The 17,680-nt window shown below is 40.6% G+C and overlaps 1 protein-coding gene across 3 annotated transcripts in view; it reads right to left on the bottom strand.

The window, feature by feature from the left end:
* Positions 1-17,245, bottom strand: part of RBM28 (RNA binding motif protein 28) — a 45,771-nt gene extending 28,526 nt beyond the window's left edge. The window contains exons 1-11 of one of the 3 annotated variants that reach the window (XM_072764117.1): positions 16,775-17,245; positions 12,478-12,636; positions 12,069-12,163; positions 11,582-11,657; positions 10,824-10,916; positions 10,016-10,087; positions 8,520-8,685; positions 8,211-8,353; positions 6,361-6,433; positions 3,557-3,666; positions 917-990 (exon numbers count right to left, since the gene is read on the bottom strand). In XM_072764117.1, coding sequence (XP_072620218.1) covers positions 917-990; positions 3,557-3,666; positions 6,361-6,433; positions 8,211-8,353; positions 8,520-8,685; positions 10,016-10,087; positions 10,824-10,916; positions 11,582-11,657; positions 12,069-12,163; positions 12,478-12,636; positions 16,775-16,892 — 1,179 coding nt within the window. In that variant the 5' untranslated portion in view covers positions 16,893-17,245. Of the gene's footprint in view, positions 1-916; positions 991-3,556; positions 3,667-6,360; positions 6,434-8,210; positions 8,354-8,519; positions 8,686-10,015; positions 10,088-10,823; positions 10,917-11,581; positions 11,658-12,068; positions 12,164-12,477; positions 12,637-15,805; positions 15,892-16,774 lie in introns of those variants that run through there. The other 2 variants (XM_026010784.2, XM_026010785.2) reach the window with 2 other exon arrangements.
* Between the last annotated feature and the right edge of the window lie 435 nt (positions 17,246-17,680).

Here is a 17,680-nt window from a genome sequence, read left to right as displayed (position 1 = left end):
AAGGAATGCCAAGGAAAGGGAAAACAGCAAACCCCAATTATGCGATGGAACCAACCCACAGGATGTCTTAGCCTAGGTGGCTGCAAGTGGATCACTTAGCCTAATATTTTAGAATAGCTGTGCAAAAGGCCATGTGTATACTTAGGGCAGTTAGCAGTAATTTATTTTATGGGAGTTGATTAGGCCCAAAGTAGGGCTAAAGTGAGGAAAATGGATCTATAAATAGCCAAATTTTTAAATTCTAAAGAAAGCTAATGAAATGATAGTGTTAACTCTACTTAAGAGAATTTAAGAGATAAATGGGCAACACAGGATACCTCAAAACAATATATACTTGGTTACAGAATATACAGAAAAATCCATCACCCCTACATTGTCTCTCATTTATTCCACTTCATAGATGACCTTAATCCCTTCTTGTCCCAACTTTCATGTCATCAGGCTACAATATGGGCTGACATACAGTGATCAATAAATATTAGATACATCATTACACCTGTTTCCACACTTATAAAATATATATAATAATTGATCTTTTTTTTTTTTTAAGTAGGCTCCATGCTCAGCGTGGAGCCCAATGTAGGGTTTGAACTCATGACCCTGAGGTCAAGACCTGAGCTGAGGTCGAGTCAGACCCCTACCAACTAAGCCACCCAGGCACCCCAGAGGTGTAACTGTAATTACCTTATATACCACTGTAGAACTGATATTAAGGATTAAATAATACATGTAAAGTTTAATGCCTAACACACACTAAGTGCTCAATAAGCATTAGCTTTATTATTATTATTATTACTATTATTATTATTATTATTATAGTATTGACAGTACTAATAAAGCTGTGTATAAACAGCAAATGCTGGCCTTAGGAGTCACTATCCCCTAAGTTATGGGATAGAAGAAATGTTCTCCTTACCTCAGTCTCTGGAGAAGCAGCTTCAAGGCATTTCTGAGCTGCTTCTTGAGTCATGAACTGGGCAAATGCACAACCTACACAGAGAAACAAAATTAAGTGAGATGCCAAACTCCCATGGCCCACCAGGATGCCAAAGATGACACGACAAATGGTGCCAGCCTAACACAGAGTGGAAGAGCATGTCCTTTTGTTAGACGCTATGAGACATGCACTGCATCAAGTACAAAGGTTCCAAGACAGATAGGACATGTGCTTACAATGGAATTTTACTATTACTTCATCTTTTCCAATGCTTCTTAGAGCTTTAGTCTCACTAACTGCTCTCCTTAGTAACAAAAAGCCACAAGATATAGTAGAGAAATTCCACTTAAATCAGCATTTCTTAATGCTTGCCTTTTAGAAGGCTAAAAAATGAGGCAGGAACCCTGAAATTAATTACAGATCTCACTGTTATCAACTAATTAATCACATCATCTCACTGCCACTTGGGAGACATCAAATATGGGCAGACTGGTCTCTTGGAGTCAAAGTTCCTGGCCTCTATCACATGAATACAGCAGTGAACCAGAAAGCCAGAAGCTCAATTCTTGGCTCATACTCTAGAATTTGCACAAACTCACCTATCGCTGGTTAGATGCAGAGCCAATCAACCCATCCTAATTTCTACTATTGATAAAAAGCAGTTTTTATCAGTAAAGAAAAAAAGTTCACTTTATAGTAGACTCCAAAAATGAAATACAAGTTTCATAATATTTTGTTAGTATCCCTTTATACAAATTTAAATATTCCCTCATATATGAAAAAAACTCATATTTCCTAGAGCTACTGGGGCATTGACTGAACTTTTGTCCTCTATGAGAATAAATGGCAGCAGACTAAGACAACACATGGTAGGCCAACCCAAGAGTCACCATCTAGGTGGGGTCTTTCCTGCCTCCTCCAGGCAGAGCGAAGTGCCCCATCTACTGGTCCTCCAATCACATCTCTTCTATTATAGCACTGGTCAGGTGGTATCTTCCCAAATAGGACAAATGCCTCAGGAGTAAGGGCCATGTTTTTAGGCTGCTAGCACCTACTATAGTATCTGGCATTAATAGACACTCAAGCAGAAGAAACAAATGATACAAAAAGAAAGGAAGGAAGATTGAGAGGGAGGAATGTTTCTAATTGACAGATTAGCTTATTCATCCAATATGAAGAAAATGGGTACTTCTCTTTGAATGGGTAAGAATTATAACACTGGGTCAGTATTGAGTTTAGTCTTAACACTTCCCTAAAAGTCCACAGATAATTTTTAGCTCTCCTAGACAGTGAAATGGCATGCTAATAGGGACAAATGATAGGAGGCAGCCAAGGCTGCATGAGAAAGCAAAAAAATTTATTAAGTGCTAGAAAAAGACAATGTATTTTAAAAATAATAATGAAAACTACACTTATTAAGATCATTAACTCTCAGCTAATATTAATAGGACAAGAAAGATTGAGAAAGTCAACTATTGACCACATTCTGAAAATACCAACCCAAAAGACTACTGCATCATAAAGAAACAAAAGATATCAAAGTAAAGCAATACCCTACATTACTAGGAACATTCTATGCAATTTTAGTTGCCCATTTTTAAAAAAATATACTGGAAATGAAGAAGGTCCAAGAAGTATAGTTGAATATTAGAGTTGAAGACACCTTCAGTGATTATTCCAGTTCAATCTACTCATTTCATAGATAAGAAATTGAAGCCTGCAGTGGTTAAACAATTTGCCAAAATCACCCAGCTGGTCTATGGCTTAGCTACAATTAGATCCCTAATCTCCAGGAAGCAGTTCAGCTTTCTTTCCATCATACTGCCCTACTTCTATCTTTTTGCCTAAGGAAAAACCGAAAATGATCAGGTCTCATCAATTTGGAAAGTAAAGTTCAGAATAGAGGTTCTTAACCCTTGAACAGAGTCCAGAGAGCCCACAAATCCTCAGAAGTGGCATTTTTCTGGAGAGAAGGTTCATAGCTTTTGCTAAATCTCAAAGGAAGCAAGAACCAGAATGAATTAAGAACTCACTGCTTAGGAGAATGATTGCAGTTGATGAAATGAAAGATTATGAATAGACTGAAAAGATGCTGCTCCCCTAACAACAGTATACTAGAATGAACTGGGGCCAATCCTTAAAAGTTCAAAAGAAATAGCTTTAGGGGAAAAAAAATCTAAGGCAGCAGTCCTGTTATATACAGTTTTCCTTCTGACTGTTGCCATTGCAAAAAAACTTGTTAGCTTCCATCTCTAACAAAAGCAACTGAAAAAGATCCCAGTAATTTCAAGCAATGTGGAATGATTAATACCCATGAGATGCTATCACATTTGAAATTCAAAGAAGAACAACAAATGGAATTCATTACCCTAAAGTAAATAAGCAAGGGCTTAAAAAAAAGCTTAGACAAAATTGTGGCTGGCAGCACCATTAAAGATGCTGAGTTTGATATCTTGGAAGACAACCTCAGAATGTCCTTGGTGTTTCTCTGAATCATAGAAACCTGGGCTGGATGGACTGTAGACCCCTCAGAATGGCACACATTACGCTCTCAAGTAACCCAGTGTCCATGGCAACAGTCTCTACCTTTTTAGGGCCTGACAAGCTGACAACAAATACCTTTAGAATGCTCTGTGTCTGGATGCAAGACAATACGGACATACTTAAGATCTCCAAATTGCTGGAGGAGCTCCCCAAGTTCGTCTTCCTCTGAGTCAAAAGACAGGTTTCTATGGAAGACAGGTCACAAGAAAAGTCAATTACAAAAGTGAGATCCTGTGTTTTAGTACAAGGTGAGACACCAAATGGAGTGGTATTCTTGCTCACAACCACCCTCTGTAGTTTAAGAATAGCACCCATAGATAGGGGAGGCCCCAGTGACCCCACCTCTGATGTGTGACTCTCCCCCATGGCTAGCATTAACTGGGCTTTCTATGTTAATCAGATTCTCTCCCCCAGAAAGTTAAAACTTAAACAGACATACATTAAGGCCAGAAGCTGTAGATGCAAATTCATTTCAAAATAGCAGGACCCCACCCAAAGGAAACTTCTAGGAAGTGGAAATCTGAAAATGTCCTGTATCTTGATCTGAGTGGTGGGTACATGGATATATATGTATGAAAAATTTCACTGAGCTGTACATTTAGATTAACGCACTTTACAGAATATATATTATACCTTAAAAATGAAAAAAAAGAAAGGCAGTATTCTCAGAGAAAAGACCACAGCCTTCTACAGCTGAGCCCCAAAACATCCAGATTTTCATCTCCTTAAGGTTTGCTCTTCCCCTGCTTTGATCCAGTGAACCACTCAATGTTCACCCAACAAACCTGATTTCTCATTTAAATTGGCCAAAATTAGTTTCTCTTATTACAACCAAAAGATTCACAGCAGGCTAATGAGACAAGTCAAGAGTGTACATGTGTGTATCTGCCCGCCTCTCTCAATTACGCATTTTCCCCTCTGTGTTGCTGTGAAATCGAGGTTTCAATTTAAACTTTACAAAAAAAAATAAAAATAAAAAAAAAAATAAACTTTACAAAAGTCAGAAAATTCTTCAAAATAATAACTCAAAAGCAAACACAGTAAAGTTTACTAAGTGCAAAACAAGAAAAGCACTTATTCCTTTTCATGGAATTAAAAAATATTGGAAGTGGGCACCTGGGTGGCTCAGTTAGTGTCTGCCTTCGGTTCAGGTCATGATCCCAGGATCCTGGGATTCTCCAGCATGGGGCCCCTTGCTCAGTGGGGAGCCTGCTTCTTCCTCTGCCTCTGCCTGCTCACTTTCTGTCAAATAAATAAAATCTTAAAAAAAAGTTGGAAGATTTTGTTCTACTAAATTTCCATATACTGTAAAGATCCTTCATTTCCCCAGCTATTCACACCCTTCTAGGGTAAAAACAGTCCTCAATAAATATTTATAATTTTTCTTCTCTACACTCAGTTAACCCCATAAACAATTCCATCTTACAAAGTAACTGAGACAAAAAAGATTTTCTGCAATAAGACATCCTAGCCACATTACTTCTTCTAATTGGTCTGTGTATAGTTTTTTGTCTTCCATCCTTTACTTTCCTAAGTTTTTTATTAATTAAAAGATGTGGAAACAGTAAGGAATGGTATCCTCGGTATTAAAATCACAGGCTCCTAAGTATAACATTTCCCCTTTCTTATTAGACAAAATCCTCTACAAATACAAAATTATTTATATGGCCATTCCAAATAACCAAGTAAAAACAACTATGAGAGACATGCCGTTAAGGCAGAAAATGGGCAATAGCATAGCTTGTGGAGGCTAAACTCACCTCTGTAAATAGCTATGATATGGGCATGTGTGCAGGTGTTCTTTGAGTAATAATTAAGGTTAATATCTTGTGTCTTTTTGCTCATTTAGGAAATTTCCTAAATTTCCTACAATAAGCATAAATTACTTATATAATAAAAACAATCCTAAAACACTCTACAGGAAAATAAAGTACACATCTTTAAAATAAGACCCAAATAGCCCTGGTAGGTTGGCACTTAAGAAAGGAAAAGAAGGCATGCCTGAGGTGTCCTGAAGATGTCCTGACTCTATAAAACAGCCAACTTACCACAGTCTGTAGGACTAAAACAGCAATGGCAACATGAGATAAAACCTATCTCCACTTGACTTCCTCCCTTAAATTTTCTTGGAAACAAATGGGATGCCTTATTTTATTCTCAACACTACTTTGAAAGTTAAGTTAGGTATGAAGAGAGAAATTATCTGGGACAAGTGGTATCACCCCTCTACAGCACTTCTCCTAAAACAAAGGCAGGAAGCAAGATGTTTCTAATAAAGAACTGATTTGTTCCAAATGATGCTACCCCAGTTACAAAGAATGAAATGTAAATGAGGACAAAATCTGGAGACTCCCGCTCTTTATCTTCTGGGTGCAGTTCTGATTCTCCTATATTCTCACTGTTTGCTATGTTCCTAGGGCCAGATGTATTAATGATCCAATTTTCTGGCCTACCTACCAGAAATAGTACTAGAAAACAAAAAGAGTGGGGCACTTGTCTGGCTCAGTCCGTGGAGCATGCAACTCACAACTTGGGGCTCTGAATTTGAGCCCCACCCTGGGTGTAGAGCTTACTTAAAAATTAAATCTTTCAGAATGTCTGGGTGGCTCAGCAGCTGAGCACCTGCCTTTGGCCCAGGGCATGATCCTGGGGTCCCAGGATCGGGATCGAGTCCCACATGGGGTTCCCTGCTTCTCCTCTGCTTATGTCTCTGCCTCTCTCTGTGTCTCTCATGAATAAATAAAATCTTTAAAAAATAATAAATAAAAATAAAATCTTTCCAAAAATAAAGAGAGACAAAGAGAGAAGAAGGAAAAAAGGAGAAAAGGAAAACCTGTGAGGGCAACAGAAACAGCACCTCTTGAGGTACAAAGGCATACCTGATAAAAACAGTTTTCCCTTCATTCACATCAGAGGGTAACTTCCTCTTCTTTTTCTTTGAGATTTGCATATCTAAAGTAAAAAGAAAAACAACAAAATGAAAAAGACTTAGTGCAACCCAAATGACAAGGAGCTAACTTAGATATATAAAAACCTTGCATAAACAAATAAGAAAAAACAAAATTAAAAGTGAACAAAGGATATACACCTAAATATAGGAAAAGACGCTCAAACTTATAAGAAAAACATAGCATCAGTAAAAAGATACTGTCTTTCATTCCAACAAATTGGCAACAACTTAATAAAAGAATGAAATCCAATGTGGTAAGGGTATGGAAAGAAAGACATTCCTATATACTGTCAGGACAGTCTAAAGGTTTAGAACATTTGAGGAAAAAAAAAAATAGACATTCACACACACAAACATAACTACTGGACCTGTATGTGTATGTGTACACCCCACATTTGTTTTTGCTTATAAAGGTATTAAATAGATACACAAGACACTTTTAACTTTGGTTGTCTCTGGGGAGGGGCCCTAAAGTGGCTGAGGACCTGGGTACAAGGAAGATTTACTGTTTGTTTTTAAAAATAGACCTATATGGCTCAGTAGTTGAGTGTCTGCCTTCGGCTCAGGGCATGATCCGGGCCGGGTCCAGGGATTGAGTCCTGCATCCGGCTCCCTGAGAGGAGCCTGCTTCTTCCCCCTATGTCTATCTCTCTTTCTCTGTACCTCTCATGAATGAATATATAAAATCTTAGGGGAAATAGAAAAAAAGACATACATGTTTATAGATATATAACAATTCTGAAAGAATATGAAAACACAGCAGTGGTTACTTTCAGGGACCCTTAGGGGTCTGGTGAGGAACTTTTCTCTCTATATTACACTCTACTGCACTATCTTTTTAAATTTTCTGCCATTATTATGTATTGGCCCAATAATTTTTTCAATGTAAAGAATGGTTAAGAGACAGATAAACCTGGTTATTGAATGCAAGGTCTCATAGTCCCCTCAGTACAGAAGCTTCTCTGATTCTAGGGTGTCTCCCATTCTCTCCTCATGGAAAAAACTATTTCCTCAGATTTTTTATATGGCCAAACTGACACACCAGACTTAACCTAAACAACCAGTTATTGACCATTCCTCATTCTGTAATGACCTGCCTCCCTCAATAAATGAGTTTACACCCAACATTCTTTATAAAGGTGGCAACTGGGTTTGATTACAGCTTTACAAAATGCCACAAGAGGTCTTTATCCCTATCTCAATTCACAAGAGTTGTTTAAAATCCACTTGGTGTTAGAATATAATATCCTGCTTATCCAGTTATTCATTCACCTTGGATAAACAAGAGAGAAGTAGTGCCTCAGCATTAAGCCAGGTTTTAAATTCCCTGAGAATCTTAACCTTCAAATGCCATTCCAAACTAATTTTATTTTATTTATTTATTTATTTATTTATTTATTTATTTATTTATTTATTTATTTATTTATTTATTTATGATAGTCACAGAGAGAGAGAGAGAGGCAGAGACACAGGCAGAGGGAGAAGCAGGCTCCATGCACCGGGAGCCCGATGTGGGATTCGATCCCCGGTCTCCAGGATCGTGCCCCGGGCCAAAGGCAGGCGCCAAACCGCTGCGCCACCCAGGGATCCCCCAAACTAATTTTAAAACAAAACAAAAACCTTTAGAAGGAATATAAGGGTATCCTTTTCAGCACTGAAACATGAATCTGACAGACCACTTTGGGGTCCTATTTAATGAGAGGTGTGCACTGAACTGATGCACATTTGTCAGTAACCGGTTTTAAATGTAAAAGTGTCTACAAAGATCCCCAGGCAAACCTTCGTCCTCTTGCTCTTCACTGTTGGTGTCACTCTGAGCCAGTTCCTCTCCATCAATACTATCATCTCTCTCCTTCAGGCTGCTGTCTTCGTCAGAATGATCCTCCTCACTGCTCTCTGCAGGTGCAGCCCTCCTGACAGGTCTGCAATGGCACAGTTCAGAACTAAGGATCTGGGCTGCCAGAGGGGTCTATGCCCCTTCATCACACACATTACGTCTGCCGTGCTGGGGGCAGGGAAGACCACTGCTCCTCCCAGAGAGAATCCTAGATCTTCTTCTGTTGTCTCAGAACAAGCTGAGCTACTTACCTCTTTTGAATCTGTGCAGGCTTGGTCACCCTTGATTCTTTATCCTCCTCCCCATCTTCTTCCTCTTCTGTATCATCCTCTTCTTCCTCTTCCTCTTCCATATCCTCTTCTTCCCTACCATTCTCTTTACTTAATTCCTGATGTTTAGGTTCAGGCCTCTTCTCACCTACACACAGAGATAAATAGTCAAGAATTCATTTAGAATCCAAAACAAGGTTATTTGAACAGAGTAACTAAAACCCTAAGCTCCTAGTTCCTTGGGGCTAGGACTAGAACTTATAACTATAAAAAAATACATTTTACATAAATATATCATAAAATATAAAAAATTATATATTATATATTTTTTTCTTACCACATGTAAGAGAAAGTATGAGGGAAAACCACAAAAAGAACAACAAAAACCCCTCATGACTGAGATTCCCTGGAAGCCTGCCCCATTCATCAGAAGCCTTAAGGTTAATCAGGCTCAGAATGAGAGAAGTAGCAACTGAGTGCCCACAGACAGCCTGCCATTGTGCACCACAGCCAGCACAATGCTTACTATGGTGCTCAGCCACAAACTTTCATCTCAGTGAGTTCTGTTCTCTGAGCTCCTGGTGGCTTCAAAGCCACTGCTTTCTAAAAAACAAACAAAAAACAAAACAACCCTCAAGTTTTAAGTTTCCCTATTATTTTTATTTTTAACTTATTTATTTGGGAGAGAGGGAGCATAAGCAGGGAGGAGGAGCAGGGGGAGAGGGAGAAACAGACTCTCTATTGAGCAGGGAAGCCAGATATCGGACTCAATCCCAGGACCCCAAGATCATGACCTGAGCCAAAGGCAGACACTTAACCAACAGAGGCACCCAGGTGCCCCAAAGTTTCCCTATTCTTTTTTTTTAAAAAGATTATTTATTTATTTAGTCAGTCAGTCAGTCAGTCTTGAGAGACACAGAGAGGCACAGAGATATAGGCAGAGGGAGAAGCAGGCTCCATGAGGGGAGCCTGATGTGGGACTTGATCCCAGAACTCTGGGATCACAACATGAGCCAAAGGCAGATGTTCAACGACTGAGCCATCTAGAAACTGCCCCAGTTTCTCTATTCTTAATATTCAATCGCTATTAAGAAAAGTTGGGAAAAAAAAGAAAAAAAAAAAAAAAGTTGGGAAAGGACAGCCGTCAGGGGGACAATGAACTTAGGCCCTACTCCTTATTCACATTCACACTCAGGAGTGGGTTTAGACTCAAAAGATCCTATTTTGAGACCAGATCACCAGATGGTACAATATGAATCAACAAACAGCTCTGGGCTCATTTCTGAGCCTGCAAGAACTCAGTTTCTCTTAATCCTTAGTCTCATTCTTTCTGTTAATCTTGTGCTTTTGTATCTTTGACCCAATATTCTTACTGGGTTCCCTTACTAGCAGGTTCCCTTATAATTTTCCGTAGGATAGGGATGTTTCCATACTCACCTCAGGACATACAACCTCTTCTACCCAACACCACATCTTACCTGGGGCAGAGGCAGACTGTGTATTTTTATATTTATCCTTTGCCACAGCCCAATCCACAGCCACTGTACGCCCTGTCAGAAAGAAAAGTATCATCAGAAAGGTCTTCCTCTTTTTAACATCTCTTGTAAACGACTTCTTATTCATCAAAGACAGTGACAAAACCAAAACAAACAAAAGAAACTGCCAATTCAGAGAACACTGGTTCCAAAATAAAGCTCAGAGTAGCCTGCCCCTTTTAACCCTTAAGCTCTTTATCAATTTAAATGTTGTTTTGCCTTTCTACACAGCCCCCACACCTAGGATAAGAGAAAGTAAAAAAGTAAAGAAAGAATGGAACAGTGTTTCCAGGTAGACAAGTTTCCAGTTAGACAAAGCAAGAGTTTTGCACAGAAGTTACAAAGTCTCCAAGCCAAGCCCTTCTTTACTACCTAGTAAATGAACACAGCCAGTTTAACAGCCCACCAGAGCTCAAGGGTGATCAAGACCAAGACAGAGAAACCTGCAAAATCCACACATTCCCTGGACAGCAATCTGCATCTAACAATGATTATTTCAGGCATATATTTTCATTAAAGATTTAAGTACACACTCATCACCAAATAAGGAATAGCGAATAATGGCTTGCGTTCTTTCAAGTTTAACCCTAAGATCAAGCACTAGGAATATTTCACCAAACAGCTTCTATATTAGCAGTAAGACTCTCAACAATTCAAAACACCTTTTGAAAATGTAGAAAGTGGGTTACTCTGCTAATTCATCCAAACACCAGAAATATCTAGATGAATAGTATAGGTATATAAAACTTACCTTTTATCTCTTTCATGTTCATGCTTTTGAGAGCCTTTCCTGCTTCTAGAAGGTTTTTGAACTGGACGAAAGCAAAACCACGCATCTTTCCATCTGCGTGCAAACGTACAAAGAAGTTAGAGGCAGCAGGTGGGCAGCTAACGAACACCAAGCAGGACATTACAAGATGACCCAAGTCCTGCCAACCAGTTAGCCCCTTGCCCAAAGCAGTAGCTTATGTACTCCTACTGAGTATACTCTGACTGAAGCTTGGGCAGAGCAATTTTCTTGAACTATAACTTATCTTCTAAAACTAGTTCTGATCTAATTAAAAATGCCACTGGGGGAATAAGACTCTTTTTGAGTTTTTGCTAGGTGTCAAGCACTGTGCCTGATATTTTATGTACGTATATCATGTCATCTGGGGCTCATAAAGAGTATGACATGAACTTTGTATTTCTATTTTGCTTAAAAGATTTTATTTATTTGAGAGAGAGAGAGCATGCAAGCGTGCATGCATGTGCAGGGGGGGCGGGGAGGGCAGAGGGAGAGGGACAAGCAGACTCTGCACTAAGTGTGAGCCCCACATGGGACTCGATCCCACAACCCTAAGATCATGATCTGAGCTGAAATCAAGAGTAGATGCTCAACTGAGTGATCCACCCCGGTGCCCCTGTATTTCTATTTCAAATTGTGGTTAGTTCAAGGTGGAAATGGAAAAAGACCGCTACTTTAAATAATCTTAATCTAATCCACAACAAATGAAGGTTTACTGGTACCTGGCTTCCTGGGGATGTTTACTTCCAGGACAGCTCCATATTGACCAAATACTGTCTTCAAGTCATCTTCTGAACACTGATGCCAAAAGCGAAGAAAAGATATTATCACAGAAAATAAACGTGAAATATCAACTGTTAAATCAATTCATTACAAAGAACTTGAATACTCTCACACCTTTTTTTTACTCTTGAGACTAGGATATCAAACATTTCTAAACAGTAGACATCTTGCTTTGGATCTAAGAGACAAGATAGACATCAAAGAGCTCTTCCTCTCCTCCCTATCTCAGTAGTAGTGTCCCAAAAGGCAGGCATCTTCACACTTAATATCCTTAATTAATTGTTTATACAGGCCCATTTTCTGTATTCAACAATGCTAAGATTCATCCCCAGAAGGAAATATGTCCAATTATATCATCTTGGTGAGGATTTCCACCAATGAGCACCAACAGCCTGGAGAACAGGCAGTGTTTTCTCCATCACTCACCTTAAAGCTCAGGTTCCGAATAATTAATCTGGCTTTCTTATCTGCCACTTTGGGTTTTTTAGGCTTTGGTTCCTTCTTTGGGGGCTCTGAATTTTCTAAAAAATAAGAGGCAACAAAATAAGTCTGCGATCCAAAATCACCTACCTCTAGTCCCAGAACATCACAGGAAAGAAGCTACCAGCAAAAAAAAAAAAGGCATTTCCCACAGGATTAAATATGACAACATGGAGGACCATCAGATTTCCAAAGTCAGAATTAAATAAAGGACAAAAATGAGTAATAAAATACACTAGATGATTTTGGACATCAAAAAGAAATTTAAGGAAGCTTTAAATTTAGAAGCTATCCCCTTTCCCCCCCCCCCTTCCTTACCCTGAGGGAAAGTTACCTTCAGTTACTAGAAACTCACCATTTTCCCCCTTTTCCTTGGACTTATTCCTCTGTTTTTTCTTGGCAATAGTTACGTTGATCTTACAGCCTTCAAAAGTGGTGATCTCCTTGAGGGCCCTCTGAACATCTTCTAGCATAGAAAAAGTAACATAGCCAAAGCCTCGACATGCCTTACTCCCTGAAAAGTGAAGGGTGGGGGAGAATCATAAACCAAGAGCCCTAAACCAGTAAATTCTTTTTTTTTTTTTAAACCAGTAAATTCTCAAGGCCCTAAGTAGCAAATATACTGCCAGACCATCCTCTTATCAGTTTGCCAAAATTTTCAGGAGAGATAGAAACAAATTTGGCATCAGTGGCCCCTTCCCCACTTTGCTCAGAAATTGTTAGGCTTCCTCTTCTAATTTGGTGTCTTCACTGTTAGCTGCTCTTCTTCCTCCTTTCCTGATAATCTTGAGAATACTGGAAATCCATGATATCCATATATCCCCAAAGAATAACTCAACATCAAAGAGAATGGAACATTACCAGAGAAGGTGGGAAAGGTAAGTATGGTAACTTTGAAAACTGCAGTGTAATAATGCAGCAGATCAGAAATGAATGCCCGAGGCCCTGACAAAAGAACCTCAAAAACAATAAACATTGTTTTGGGAGCCTGCAGATACTATTACCATTTTTACCAAGCCTTAGCAATCAATACCAAATTTAACCTTTCCAAAGTAGCTATAAATCTCTTATCTTACTTCTAGAACACACTGAGGTAGGTAAAATTCATCCTTTCCAAATGAATAATTTGAGATGGAGGAAACTAAGTGAACTAGTTAATGCACCAGAGTGTTAGTAGCTCAACTGATTCCTCATCACTAGCCCCCTGTTCTTTCCATGGGACTCCACCAATATAAAGGCCATAAAGAATATTAGGACCAAGCCGATTGATTAATAGTTGCAAATAAAAACTATAACCAACTTTTGCCCTTTTTTTTTTTAAAGATTTGTTTATTTATTTATGATAGACAGAGAGAGAGAGAGAGAAAGAGGCAGAGACACAGGAGGAGGAAGAAGCAGGCTCCATGCCGGGAGCCCGACGTGGGACTCGATCCCAGGACTCCAGGATCACGCCCTGGGCCAAAGGCAGGTGCTAAACCGCTGAGCCACCCAGGGATCCTCTGCCCTTTTTTTTGGTATGCTTTTATTGGTTTAACATTTTGTGTACTCAAATTTTTAAGTCATTTACTGCATCAGAAAGGAAAAAGATTGGGGCACCTAGGTGGCTCAGTCGGTTGGGCGTTTGCCTCCAGCTCAGGTCATGATCCCACAGTCCTGGAATTGAGTCCTGCACTGGTTCCTTGGCTTAGCTGGGGGTCTGCTTTTCTATCTCCCTCTTGCTTTCTTCTCCCTTTCCCCTTACACGCTCTCTCTCAAATAGATAAATAAATAAATAGATAAATAAATTAATTAATTTTTTAAAAAGGAAAAAAGACCAGGTAGTCTGCCTACTACCCAAAGAAACATGGCTCATATGCTCTGCTTCTTTTTCAACTACACTTGAACCTACTTCAGGATACAAGCCCTCAAACACAGGACGCCAATTCACATAAATAGTTAAAGCTGGTACTTTGCCCTAGGAAGGCATACTGTGATCTGGAGATCAAGGTCTTTTCTCTTGGGACTCCTCACAAAGGCCTGCCCACTCACTGTCAGAAGTCAGAAGAAAAATCAGGGCCCTTCCTGATCAGTACAACCAAAAACAAAGCAGCTGAAACGTGAATACGTGAACGAGCTCAGCACCAAATAAAAACATGTATTCACAATAAATGCCATTCACTGTTTGTCTGCAAAAAGCACTCTCATTTTACTTGAATCCCCACAACATCCTGTGATATCCTCCCCATCTTTAAGAGGTTAAGTGGCATGCCTTCAAGTCATCATAACTAAGACCTCATCCCACATCCCCTCCCTTCTTCCCATCCCAGTACAGCACTCTTTCCAACACATCCTGACTATCTGGACAGAAAAGTATACGATCATTTAAAAAGGGAATAAAAAAAGGGAATAGAGCCCCCCCACTTTTTTCCCCTAAGATTTAGACCACATACACAGGGTACAAGGTAAAATTACACCTCTGCTATATTCTGAGGACCCAAAAGACAATTTCCTTTCAATGCCTGTCCTTCCCTAGGACAGAACCACTAAACACTGGACAACAGTGTTTCTCCCAAGTAATGAATGTAACTTATAGTAGAACCCAGTACACATATATATTTTTCATATAAAATCAATGGAGTACCTGGCTGGCTCAGTCATGGAACATGAGAGTCTTGATCTGGGGGGTTGTAAGTCTGAGCCTCACACTAGGTGTACAAATTACTTAAAATTCTTGTCACGACCCACTCAAAACCCACTAACAAGTAATGATCTGCAGTTTAAGAAACAAGGCTGTAGAGTACTCTCATTCTCTCACTCACCTATATCTCTACTTAAAATGACAATGAACCAGGCTAGTGTTATGGCTTGTATAGCAATCAGAGCCATGTGGACAATCCCAACTTCAACCTCTGCTATTAATGAAATAGAAGCTAATGATGGAGGGATTACTAGCACACAGTTAACTTGCCTACTCACATATCACATATGCAGATACCATGGAGGGAAACGGGGTGGGGGGGGGTGTTGGGGGGGGCCTACAGGATGCCAGTTCTTGCTAGCTGTTCTGCTGAAAGGCAAAGCAACAGCCACCTACAGAGAGAGCCTCTTGACTAGAAGGGAGCTAAATGGAACATCAGGTGCCTATCTCAAGTGTCCCTTGAAGTCTAGGTTAAGAGGAAGGAATGCTTCTACAATTAAAATCCTTACAATTCTTCCTCATTCCAATACATGCCAACCCTTTCACACAGTGATGCAATGAGCATCACACAGAATATGGGGAATATAGCAGTACTACACAAATCAATATCCCCAGGGGCTCAAACCAAAAACCTTGGGAGTCAGACTTGACTCCTCTTTTTTCATACCCCACATCTGATCCATCAGCAAATCCTCTCAGTTCTACCTTCAAAAATATCCATATCCCAATCACTTCTTACCACCTTCATTATTACCATCCTGGTCAACATCATAATTTCTCACCTAGATCATTGCAAAAGCCTACTTACTATCTGGTCTCCCTGCTTCTGTCCTATTATCCAACAGCAGCCTCAGAGAAACTTTTAAAATGTAAGCCAGATCATACTTACTGCTCCCTATCCAAAACTAGTAGTTTCTCATCTCAAAGTAAAAGTCAAAGTCCTTCCAATGGCCTATAGATCCTAGATGATCTGGTACCGTTGAATCTCATCTCCTAATTCTCTTACCTTCATTCACTCACTGTGGTCACCCTGTTTTCCTTGCTATTCCTCCAGTGTTCCTGAGCTTGCTGTTTCCTCCACCGAGACTCCTCCTGGAGAGACACAAGTTCACTCCCTCATCTTGGTCAGGCCTTCCCTGGCTGCTCTCTATATAACTGCCATTCCTCACTCCTCTACAACCCTCCTCTCGCACACTCATTTGCACAGACTCCTTATCCTTCCTGACTTATTTTTCTCCTTAGTATTTACCACCCTTATCACTATGTATCTTGCTTATTTATTGGCTGTCTTCCCCATCTTGAAGACGTAAGAGCAAGTTTTTTGGCTTGGTTTGATGCAAGGTTGCATCCTTAGGACTTACAACAGCGCCTAGTACAGAGTAGCCATTCAAAAAATATTTGAATGAATAAACGAGTAAATGGATAAGTGAGTAAATGAAGAGCATACTGGTTAGGAGCTCCGGGTCAAGTAACCAAAATCTGGATCCACTACTTACAAGCTATACGAACTTAAAGTTACCAAATTTAACCTAAGCCCCAGATTCCTGTCTGTAAAATGGGGTTAAGTCTCTCCACCCAACACGTCTGTTGAGGAAATTAAATGAGATTAACACGTGCGGAATTCAGCACCATGCCAGGCGATAGGCTGACTCTCAATAAGCCTTACTGACGTGTTATTAAACATTAACTATCTCCTTGTTATCGAATTAAGATCTTGCAAAGTGCAAAGTGAGCGCGGGTAATAAATGGAAAGCGCTCTGTAACCCAAAGGCAATGCCTTGACTTTCAGAAACGGACCCCTATGGATTCATCCAGAACCGAGTCGGTTTAGAAAAGAAACGCAATCCCCAGCCCCTTCTCGGCGGAGCGGGTGCAGAATCCCAGGCTGGCTGAGGCCGGGAGGATGTCCCCGCCGGGATCCCGCTCCCGGGAGCCCCCCGCCCCTCGCCCCAGCCTCGGCAGCCCCGCCCCCTACCTTTCTCCGTCACCACGAAGCACTGCTTCAGCGGCCCCACCTGACTGAACAGCTCCTCCAGCTGCTCACTGCGGGCGGAGGGTGGGAGGCGGCTCACAAACAGGGTCAGCCCGGCCATGAGGCTGGGAAACGGGGTCGCGCGAACCCGCGAGCGGACCCGGCCCGCGCACACGCCGGGCAAGAAGCCGGTTCCGGCAAGCCAACCACGCCGAGCTGCCCGGAGGTTCCGGAAGTGCTCGTCATTCAAAAGAGTCCGGAGGAGGACGTGGTGGAAGGAGAAAAAAACGTTCCGGGATAGGAAACAAAACAAAACAAAACAAAACAAAACAAAACAAAACAAACGAAACGAAACGAAACGAAACGAAAAGAAAAGAAAAGAAAAGAAAAGAAAAGAAAAGAAAGAAAGGAGGAAGGAAGGGAGGAAGGAAGGAAGGAAGGAAGGAAGGAAGGAAGGAAGGAAGGAAGGAAGAAAGGAGTGAGTTATGGCCGGGGGCGGAGCTTCTTAAGCGGGGCTCCACCTCTAGTCCAGTACCGCCCCTCCGGACCCCTTCGCCGCCTACCCCCCACTGTGGGGAAACAGGCATTGCTAGTTCCTACCCAGTTTATTTTTACTTTGAGTGTGCTTAATTTATTACTTTTTAAATTCAATTTGCCAACATATAGCATAACACCCGGTGCTCATCTCATCACGTGCCCTCCTTAATGCCCATCGCTCCGTTACCCCTTCCCCCCACCCTCTTCCCCTTCTGCAACCCTTCCTTTGTTTTTTTGTTTTTTTTTTTAATTAATTTTTATTTATTTATGATAGTCATCACAGAGAGAGAGAGAGGCAGAGACACAGGCAGAGGGAGAAGCAGGCTCCATGCCCTGGGAGCCCGACGTGGGATTCGATCGCGGGTCTCCAGG

Source organism: Vulpes vulpes, chromosome 7, assembly GCF_048418805.1.
Source record: "Vulpes vulpes isolate BD-2025 chromosome 7, VulVul3, whole genome shotgun sequence".
Taxonomy (NCBI): domain Eukaryota; kingdom Metazoa; phylum Chordata; class Mammalia; order Carnivora; family Canidae; genus Vulpes; species Vulpes vulpes.
This window is presented reverse-complemented; position numbering and strand designations above follow the sequence as displayed.